General features: G+C 45.1%; 1 protein-coding gene across 1 annotated transcript in view; it reads left to right on the top strand.

Annotated features, from left to right (window-relative positions):
- The first annotated feature begins 268 nt into the window (after positions 1–268).
- PSAT1 (phosphoserine aminotransferase 1) overlaps positions 269–10945 on the top strand; it is a 32012-nt gene continuing 21335 nt past the window's right edge. The window contains exons 1-5 of the mRNA XM_033237035.1: positions 269–433; positions 3781–3841; positions 5291–5360; positions 8099–8304; positions 9680–9852. Of these exons, the coding sequence (XP_033092926.1) occupies positions 374–433; positions 3781–3841; positions 5291–5360; positions 8099–8304; positions 9680–9852 (570 nt within the window). The 5' untranslated portion in view covers positions 269–373. The remainder of the gene's footprint in view (positions 434–3780; positions 3842–5290; positions 5361–8098; positions 8305–9679; positions 9853–10945) is intronic.

The following is a 10945-nucleotide window of genomic DNA, read 5'->3' as shown; positions in this document are numbered from 1 at the left end:
GCAGGTTGGCAGGGGCAGCCTCTTCCCGCCGCCTACAATCCTCGGGCGGGCGCGCAGCCGAGCCGGCTCTGCTGGCTGGCGCAATCTCGAGCGCTCCTTGCATTAATCAAAAATGGGGGTTGAAACAGTAAACGCGAGGAGGAGCAACTGCTCGGACTCGGTTCAGAAGCGCGACCAATGGGGATGCGAGCTCCTTCGCGCGAACCAATCAGCGCAGGGCCTGCGACAGAGCGGGCCAATGGGGCGCCGACTCGGCCCTGGAACAGGGCAGGATTGCGGAGCCGGCTGCAGACTCTCACCGCGGCGGTCGGGAACGCTAGCAGTTCACGCGTTCGGTCCTCCTTGGCTGACTCGCCGCTCTAGCCGCCGCACCATGGACGCCCCGAGGCAGGTGGTCAACTTTGGGCCTGGTCCCGCCAAGCTGCCGCACTCAGTAAGTCCCCGCGAGCGGACGCCGGGAGTGAGGTTCAGGCGGGAGCACGCGCGCGGGTGGGTTTGCATCCCTGCGTGTGGCACTCGGATTCACGCTCCCCGCCTTGAGTCCCCTAGGCGCTTTGCATCAGCATGCATAGCGGGATCAGCAGCTCTGGCAAGCGGGCTTCGGCAAGAATGCAGTTGGTGAGGAAGCTCAGCGAGGCGTGCCGGTGCAGCTGCCCCTGGCCCTGACTGCTGGTGCGAGGCAGTGCACGACTCAGTTGGCCGGGGCCTGCTGCCCCGCCGGTGCCGCGCACCTGCAGACTCCCGGGCTGTGCCATCTCCTGGGCCGGGCCGGGCCGGGGGCTGGGGCGGGGCGGAAAAGAAAAAGCTCTGATCTCTTCGTTCGCCTCGCGCACTTGTGCGGCGAGCCCGGGCAGTGTGATGCCCGAGCGGATGCATGAATGGACATAGCGTGAATGAGTGATGAATGGAAATGAACCGATGGCAGGTTTTGCATATTGCAGTGGATCACGTTAGCTGAAAGGGGTTGCAAACTTAAAGGTCCGCGTGTGGGTGCCCCCCGACCCCCTACACCAGTGTTTGCTTTAGCGAGCACTTAGGAACACTGCTTTTCAGAAATGTAAATTTGAAAACCTTCAGTCCAACTTTCCCCTCCTTGTCCCCCATAGAACCTACCCTTTGCTAAAGCCTTTATCCCCACCCCTCTGCTTTTTTTAACCTGCTTGTTTGTCCCCTAAAGGCGTTCGAGTATTCGAACTCTGGTGGGCTTTGGGCTGCTTAACCCAATTATCTGTTCATTTGGTTCTGGAATAAACCGAATGATTGAATTCTCCCCCGGGCCACAATCAGATCTTGCTGGTGGAACTCACTCTCTGCCTTCCCAGGCCCCAGCCTGGCTCCTCCCCTCCCCCGCCAAACCCACCGTCCCCAGCCCCACCCGCAGTGAAGAAGGCAAAGTCTCTGATGTGCCTTGAGCTCATTGTCAGGCGGCTGCCACTGCTGTTAGACTTTTATTTTTCTAACCAGGATAGAGCTGATAATATGTTAGAGCAGCATGGGGCAGAGCCAAGTATTTTACAATTATCAATTGTTGAGCAGAGTAGAAATCTCCCCGGTACAGAGCCTTCTCTGTGTTGTGGTAAGAATGGAGAATCCACTTTTAAAGGGGAAAGAACGTCTTGCTTTTCTAGGGGCAGCGCTTACAGTAGCTGAGAGGACAGGGCTTATTTTTTCTCAGTGATTACAGTTCATTTTAGGCGAGATTCCCTGCTCCAGCTGTAGAAATGTTTCCTGTAGCCTCCTCCTTCAACCCTCCCCCCCCCATGCTTTGGAGTGTTCCCAATATTTGTTCCGTAGGTAATTTGTTATTAATTTATTGCTGTAATTGTAATGGCAATTGTCATCAGTAATACAATTATTTATTATTAATTTTTCTGGGAGGATTTTTTGTCCTTGGATTGCATGTAACCTGGGAGGTAGGAGGGCGGAGGGCGGGCAGATGTTGCTTTTTATGTGTTTCCTTGATTTAGTTGAATTGTAAAGATTAGAGAAGCTTTCAAACTTTTTTTGACTGTAAACTACAATGAAAAACGTGTTTACAAAATGACAAAGTATACACTTTGAATTGTAACAAAAATAAATGCCTTATGAAATGATGAGTAACCTAATTACCTGTGACATACACTATTTTGTATTCTATCCTGCTCTAGTCTGTTCTGTTTCATTTAAAAAGTTAGTCGTGAGCTGGGTGTGGTGGCGCAAGCCTGTAATCTAAGCAACTCAGGAGGCTAAAGTGGGAGGATCTCTTGAGCCCAGGAGTTTGAGGCTGTAGTGAGCTGTGATTGTCCCACTTCATTCCAGGCTGGGTGACAGAGCAAAACCCTGTCTCTTAACAATAGCAAAAGAAAAATTGGTTGTGATCCACAAGAGCAATGCATTCTTCAACTGGAGAAAAAAAAAAAAAACCGATTGGATTAGGAAGGTGTAATTTTTGTGTAGGAGTCTTTAAAACTCTTTGTAATTATTTTGGTTATAAACTTTTATAGATCTGTTTTCTGTGAATGCTGTCTATAAGAAAGATACAGCCTCAGAGCAAGTTCAAAGATTATTCACAGATGAATGTTTCTCTTTACTTAAAGGAAAGATTCACTCTAGTTTATTTGATCAGCTAGTGTTAACAAGCATCCAGCATTTCAGAAAACAATAACACATTCTTAGACCCAGTCGTCAAGGCAGTCTTTTTTTAAATCTAACTCTTTTTTTTGTTTTTTTTTTTTGAGACGGAGTCTCGCTGTGTTACGAGGCTGGAGCGCAGTGGCGTGATCTCGGCTCACTGAAACCTCCACCTCCTGGGTTCCAGCGATCCTTCTGCCTCAGCCCGAGTAGCTAGGATTACAGGCACCCGCCACCACGCCCAGCTAATTTTTGTATTTTTAGTAGAGACGGGGTTTCACCATGTTGGCCAGGATGGTCTCAATCTCTTGACCTCGTGATCCGCCCGCCTCGGCCTCCCAAAGTGCTGGGATTACAGGTGTGAGCCACCGTGCCCGGCCTTGTCTAATTCTTTATTGTTAAAATACTGTTTTTTGAGTCAAGTTGCAATCCAGTTTAAGTTATAGCTGTGTTTTAATGATGCCCTCCTTAGCAAGCATCTTAAAAAAAAGTGCCTCCTATTTGTAGACTTTCTCTGGTTGCTTTTGCACTTATTTTATGTTCATTTTTAAAGCTTTTCTTTTTCCCTTTATTTTTTATTATGGGATTCCTCACATACACAAAGATAAAAGTAGTGTAATGAACCTCCAAGGACCCATCTCTGAGACTCAATGACTATCAACATTGTGCCAGTCTTGTTGCAGCACCCTGGGACAAATCTTATTCACAGCAGGCTCTTCCTTCTTCCTGCCCACCCCACCACGCTTCCCAGTCTAGCACCTTACACCAAAAGACATCGGAAAATTGAGTTACCTGTGTAATCTGGACACAATTGTTTTTATTGTTGTCCCTTTAACCCAGAACTTTATGCATTCTGTACTTTAGCTTTAGGGGAGTGGTGAATGAGATTTGTGAAGGGGACATTTTCTAGGGGATTGGTAAATTCAGGACTTTGGAAAAAGTGTATCAACATCAGTTACATTGCCTAATTTCATGCTTACCTTGTGTGTAAGTTGCATCATCGCTGGCTTTGTGGACATGGGGAGGAAAGGGACTGGCTGTGGGTGGGGACGGATGCCTGGGGACCTCCCTGTAGACCCTTCCTCGTCCCCTCCTCAGGTTTGTATGTGCAGAGGGAAAGCCGTGTAGAGCATATTGAAATAACCTTATTTTCCTTTATTTTTTTTCTAGGTGTTGTTAGAGATGCAAAAGGAGTTATTAGACTACAAAGGAGTTGGCATTAGTGTTCTTGGTAAGATTTACTTTTGAATGATGTGAATGTCCAGGTTTCAAAGGAAGCTTTTTTTTTTTTTTTTTTTTTTTTTTAAGAGGCATGGTCCTCCTCTGTCACCCAGGCTGGAGTACAATGGCGTGATCATAGTTCACTGCAGCCTTCAACTCCTGGGCTCAAGTGACCCTCCTGCCTCAGCCTCCTGAGTAGCTAGGACTATAGGTACATGTCACCATACCGGGCTAATTTTTTAAAAATGTTTAAAATATTGGCCAGGCGCGGTAGCTCAAGCCTGTAATCCCAGCACTTTGGGAGGCCGAGACGGGCAGATCACGAGGTCAGGAGATCAAGACCATCCTGGCTAACACGGTGAAACCCCGTCTCTACTAAAAATACAAAAAAAAAAAAAAGTTTAAAATATTTTTTAAAGATCCCATGAGATGGGATCTGACTTTGTGGCCCAGGCTGATCTCAAACTCATGGCCTCAAGCAATTCTCCCACATTGGCCTCCCAAAGTTTTGAAATTACAGGCTTGAGCCACTGAGCCCTGGCCCAAAGGGAACTAATTTAAATGCATCAAATATAGAATTACATTGCCTACAGGGTCTTCCTATAGGCCTTTATAGATACACTTTTAAACTTGAATAGCTTGGGTTGCATGTTTGATAGAAAGCATTTTGAAAATAGCATAAATGCTGGTGAGAGGCTCTGACATCTCAGTTTACCCTGTCATAATTGGTTTTTGCTAATCATAGGATCTAGGATCAGAAGGTACTGTATATTTGCGTAATATTGCTTCTGAACATTTATAATATTGCTTTACATTTAATTTACAGTTTTTATTGTACTTAAATACAACCTCATTAAAGTTTAAAAGTACACACGCCTTTTATGAGGTCCTCGAACATTGATAATCTTATTAAGTTTCCCCTATATTTTTGGGGAAGAGGACCTCTGCATTCTAAAACTTCTTTTCTTTTATTTTTAGTAGTTCTGAAGACTGCATGGTATTAAGAGACCATAGGGTTGACTGTATTGCTTATTTCTGTTAAATTTTGTTCCTGTTGGTTTGGGACATATACTTAGATTTCTGTGAAGAGAGATGACAGCATGGAATTTTGTGCTGTAGACCTAAAGGGCAACTGTTGGACATGATTCCTGTTTGTGAGAAAGAGATTGTAAGAAGAATCACAGAGAGCATCATGGAGTGATGAATTAACAACTAGCTTGCTCAATGAATGTACCATTTGAAAAATCCTTCTGCTATGATGATAAAGCTAAATGTTTGCAATTTGAAAATCAGTGTGGATGGTCCCCTAAGCTGAGTGAGCCTTGGCCCACAATTTGAATGCAGAATAACTGAAATTTCCCTGTATTGTTGTTTACTTGCAAATATCATAGGTATTTCTGTTCACTTGATTTTGAACTGGCATTTTTGTTGTTGTTGTTGTTTATCTTTCCTTTCGCAGAAATGAGTCACAGGTCATCAGATTTTGCCAAGATTATTAACAATACAGAGACTCTTGTGCGGGAATTGCTGTAAGTTTAAAAAAGACCAAATTCTGTTACTTTTGTTAGATACTTCCTAAACCTGGATGTCTTCCATTATCTTCTACACTCTATTGTTTGTTCAGAATATTTCATAATTTAAAAGAATCCTTTTAAGATTCTCTCTAACTCACTATTAGTACATAATGCTTTTTACTTGTTCCCCATTCTGTTTGTATGTTTTTGTTTTTATTTTATGTGATATTTCCAAAGATTTGAAGTCACTGTATCTAGGGAAGATTTTTCAGCACTGTGGCAGTTAAACTGGCATGAAAGAGATAAAAATGACAAAGAAATGGTCATCTTTGTCAGCATAATTGACTATAAACTAGTTCAGTTGTTCTCGAAGTTTGAGTTTCATACCATCAGAGTCACCTGGTTAGTGGGGAGTATTAAAAAATTCAAGTGGGGCCGGGCACAGTGGCTCACGCCTGTAATCCCAGCACTTTGGGAGGCTGAGGTGGGTGGATCACGAGGCCAGGAGATGGAGACCATCCTGGCTACCACGGTGAAACCCCATCTACTAAAAAAAAAAAAAAAAAAAAAAAAAAAATTAGCTGGGCATGGTGGCACACACGTGTAATCCCAGCTATTCAGGAGGCTGAGGCAGGAGAATCGCTTGAACCAGGGAGGCGGAGGTTGCAGTGAGCTGAGACCACGTCACTGCCCTCCAGCTTGGGTGACAAAGCGAGACTCCATCTCAAAAAAAAAAAAAAAAAAGGAAAATGAAGTGGTGGGCACCACTTAGTCCTGCTGAATCAGAATCTCCGGAGAGACTTTGTTTTTAACAGGCTCTTTGGGTAATTGTAAGAGTTCTGAACTCTAGGAACTGCTGCCTAGACGAAATCTCCTGGGTTATCTGCACTGCCTTTCCTATCCAGAGGACACCTTATTCTTAAATAGATTGCTATTTAAAGGAGAGATTTTTATATATTATATAAACATGTTCATATAACATGTTTATGTTCACATAAACCTACAAATATGGCAAGTTTGAAAGCATACCATTTTTTTTTTTCCTGTTCACAAAAATAATGCACATTTATGGTAGAAAGTTTAGGAAAAACATTGTAGCTCACAACTCAACTGGAATTAACTTCAACCCCACTAATCAGGGATAATCACTAATATGTTAGGACCCATTCTTGCATCATTACATTAACAAAATTTGAATTATACTTATTATTTCAAGTTTTTCAAATTGCTTGATAAAGTGATTCAGATGGGGCAGGCTGGGTGGGATTTCTGTGAGGAGCAGCAGACGCTGATTGCAGTGTGAATGTTCAGAGCTGGTAGCCATCTGCTTGGCCTCTCCCATCCGTTGGCCTGCTGAGTATCATGTCACATTCATAGGACAATCCTGTCCTTCATGGAGTGGGTATTTGGAACATTAGCCTGAAGAGAGATGGCATTTGACCACATGGCTATGAACTTCCTCTGACCGGGGTCCCAGTTCAATTTAAGGACCTATGTTTTCTTCTCCTAACCTGGTTCCTACCTTGTATACCTGTACCTAGACCTCGGCCTGGTTTCCTTCCATCTAATTCTTGGCCTTGTTAACCGCCCTGCATCTGAATAATGTGAACCTGGAACTCTGTCTTGGGTTATCAGTCTTCCCAGCTGCTGAGAACCTCATGGCGAGACTCTCCTAAGACCTGCTGGTTGCTTGCTATCCTACTAAGCACTGAATGTAGGTCATGCATCTTTCAGGACAAGATATTTACGCACCTACCACCCCATTCCCCAAGACCCTGCCACGTTGCCTTGCCCTTTATTAATTTACCTCTAGATCTTTGCTGGAGCTCTGTTCCCAGGCCATCTGGCTTCTGTACACCTATTCCCAGGCTCTGACCTTACTCAAAGGCTTGGGTCCAGTTTCCATAGCCTTGTCCTTTTGGAGCTGGGCTTATTTCTACTGCCTGCAGCCATTCTCATCGTTATCTTAATTTTTCATCCTGGAGTCAAAGAATTTTGCTTTTTATTTTGATGTATAATAGATATATGGTTTCATGGCCAGACCTAAAACATTATCAAAACCTCCTGCCCAACATCCACCTGGTTCATAACATGGTGCATAGCACAGGATTATTGGTTGTAAGTTATAGGACCCGCAACTCACTGGCTTAAGTAAAAAAGAAATGTATTATCTCACCTAACAGATAAATGCAGGAGGATTTAGGTGCTTCTAAATGATTGCAGGAAGGTGATTTTCCCACATCTTCTGGCTCTGCTTTCTTATGTGTTCTCTTCATTGTGTGGCCACCACTGGTTGCAGGATCAGCTCCTACAAGTTTCTTCTTTCCCTCAATAGAAACAGCTTTCCTTTCCAAGAAGTTCGAGTAAAGGTCTCAGTACCAAATTCCATTGGCCAGCCTGGGGCAGGTGCTCATCCCCTTGAGCCGGGGTTGACCACAGTTGAACCATGTGGACTGAGAGTGGCAGAGGGGTAATTTCCTAAAGGAACATCAGGCTGTTGTCACTAGGAAGAGGAGGAAGACCTGCAGGTCCAACAGTCACCCTAGGCTTTCAACACAGTCTCCAGTAAATAGTTGTTCAAGGATTGCATAAATAAATGAGTAAATTAGGGAAGACAAAGTAGTATTGGAACATTACCATATTTCTTGTAGTAAATCCACCCAAGGTAAAGCACTTGGTAGAGCATCACTTGTTCTTAATCTTTGACCACATGAGTTTATGTATTTACTGTTGTTACCTGTGCTTCTGCCCAGAGCCGTTCCAGACAACTATAAGGTGATTTTTTTGCAAGGAGGTGGGTCTGGCCAGTTTGGTGCTGTCCCCTTAAACCTGATTGGCTTGAAAGCAGGAAGATGTGCGGACTATGTGGTGACAGGAGCTTGGTCAGCTAAGGCCGCAGAAGAAGCCAAGAAGTTTGGGACTATAAATATCGTTCACCCTAAACTTGGGAGTTATACAAGTAAGTTCTGGGAGCTGAGCTGGGTGGTGAAATGCTGACTGGTGGGTTACCCCAACCCAGGGCAATCTGTAGTTTTCAGTTCTTTTCTGCCCTTGTCAGTTGTTATTTCATTACCATTTAGATTGGGTGGCTGTACTAGCTAAAACTAGAGCCTATGCATACTCTTATTTTATTTTATTTTCTGTTTTTTTTTCTAGACAGAATTTTGCTCTGTCACCGAGGCTAGAGTGCAGTGGCATAATCTCAGCTCACTGCAACCTCCGCCTCCCAGGTTCAGGCAATTCTTCTGCCTCAGCCTCCCAAGTACCTGGGATTACAGGTGCCCACCACCACACCTGGCTAAGTTTTGTATTTTTAGTATAGACGGAGTTTAACCATGTTGGCCAGGCTGCTCTTGAACTCCTAACGTCAGGTGATCCGCCTGTCTCAGCCTCCCAAAGTGCTGGGATTACAGGCGTGAGCCACTGTGCCTGGCCTATGCATACTCTTACTGCAGAAGCTAGTGAGTAGTTAGTAGTAGTTTTTCAGCTAATTAGCTGAAAAAGTCCGGGGGCTGGTTTGGCTTTAGATGTGGCCTGATCAGGGGCCCCACCAATGTCTCCAGGACCTGGTGGCTCCACAGGCAGAAAAAGCTGTCCGTTTCTTGAAAGGTGGCTGCAGCTGCTCCTGACCTTATATTCTCCCAAGTTTCAATGCCTTTGTGGAGCATTGCCGGTGACAGTCTCATGTCTCCTGTGCCCTATTCTGAATCAGTCCCTGTGGCTGTGCCTGAGTTGCATCCTCCCTCTGGGCTGTGGGTTTCACTGGCCCCCCTGAAACTACATGGGCGAGAGTGGGTGAGGGCTGGGGTCCCAAAAAGAAGCTACTAGTCCATCAATGGATGTAGGGTAGATGGATACTGGGTGACAAGTAAAAACTCAGATATCTCCCATGCCTTTTGAAAAAATTTACTTTATTTTATTTTGCTGAGACACAGTCTTTGTATGTTGCCCAGGTTGGAGTATAGTGGCTCTTCACAGGCATGGTCATAGCACACTGTAGCCTGCAGCTCCTGGGCTCATGTGATCTTCCTGCCTTAGCCTCCTAAGTAGCTGGGACTATAGGCACATACTACCATGCCCACCCTCCCATGCCATTTTTGAAGATGATTTGTTCCCAGTAAAAGTCAAAAGGTTGGATCGCTCATCCTCTCAGGATGTTGGTAACGATGGTAACAAAAGATGAGATCGGGAGGGTGCTTTCACTTGTGCAATGCTTTGAAGTCAGTTGGTCTTTCCCTGCTAGGGGAGGCCTGTCATCTCCGGGTTGACTCCCATCTGTGTAAGAAAAGAGGAGAGTGAAAAGTGCAAAGTCTCAAACTTGTCTTCTATGATAGAAATTCCAGATCCAAGCACCTGGAACCTCAACCCGGATGCCTCCTATGTGTATTATTGCGCAAACGAGACAGTGCATGGTGTGGAGTTTGACTTTATACCCGATGTCAAGGGAGCAGTACTGGTTTGTGACATGTCCTCAAACTTCCTGTCCAAGCCAGTGGATGTTTCCAAGGTAGAGTATAAAAGGCAGGGTCGGGGGAAGCCACTGACTCGGTTTCTGCAGGGACATTTTAATATATACAAGAGCGGGAAGAACCATGGGTGTTTGGGGCCTGCAGAACCCCTGAGCCAGGGCAGCTGCCAGTGAGCAGGCTGCCAGGTGTGAATCCCCAGCTGTTGCAGTGCCTGAGTCCTGCTGTTCCCAGCCTCGTGATGATGATTGCCTCGCAGGATCCCACTCGAGTCCTTGGGGGACTACCTGCTTTTGAGAGTGGTTCTTAGAAACTTGTTTGGTCAACAGACGGGGAGTGACTCGTCTTCAAGAGCAGATGCAGATTATCCCGAGCCCAGGGGACCTGTGTGAGAGAGCTTCCCCTTGCCTGGTACCCACCTCCAGAAGCGTCAACAGGATACTGTTTTATGAGTGGCTCGCCAAGGCAGGGCAGTGGGACCCGTGCTCTAGATACATGCCCCAGGGGGCGATGTGGGTAAAGAATCTAAGAATAACAGTTGAACTGACTGAGTGGTATTCTGCCTTTTTACTTGGGAAAATATATACTTATAATAAAATTTGCCATTTAATATAAAATGTACTATCTTAACCATTTTGAAGTGTACTGTTCAGTGGCATTAAGAGTATTCACACTGTTGTGCAGACATCACCACCATCCACCTCCAGAACTTTCACATCTTACCAAATGAAAGTCTGTATGTTAAACAGTAACTCCCTCTCTCCCTGCCCCCCAGCCCCTGGCAGCCTCCATTCTAGTTTCTGTCTCTGTGAATTTGACTACTCTAGGTACCTCCTGGAAGTGAATCATGTACTATTTGTCCTTTTGTGTCTGGCTTATTGCACTTAGCAGAATGTCTTCAAGGTTTGTCCATGTTGTAGTGTGTGTCAGAACTTCCTTTCTTTTTTAAGGCTGAATAATAATTGTTTAGATATACTGTATTTGGTTTATGGCCTGCTTTTCATTATCGCCAGGCACTGGCAATTTTAAATAACTATAAATTACTTTCCCCCACCCCCAACTTCCTGCCGACGCTCAGTTTTCCAAAGGGTTTCATGGAGAGAGTCATGGGAGTGGGTTTTGTGTCTTGCACAA

Source organism: Trachypithecus francoisi, unplaced genomic scaffold, assembly GCF_009764315.1.
Source record: "Trachypithecus francoisi isolate TF-2019V2 unplaced genomic scaffold, Tfra_2.0 Lachesis_group16, whole genome shotgun sequence".
Lineage (NCBI taxonomy): Eukaryota > Metazoa > Chordata > Mammalia > Primates > Cercopithecidae > Trachypithecus > Trachypithecus francoisi.
The sequence above is the reverse complement of the archived record's forward strand: the minus strand, read 5'-3'. Positions and strand labels throughout refer to the sequence as shown.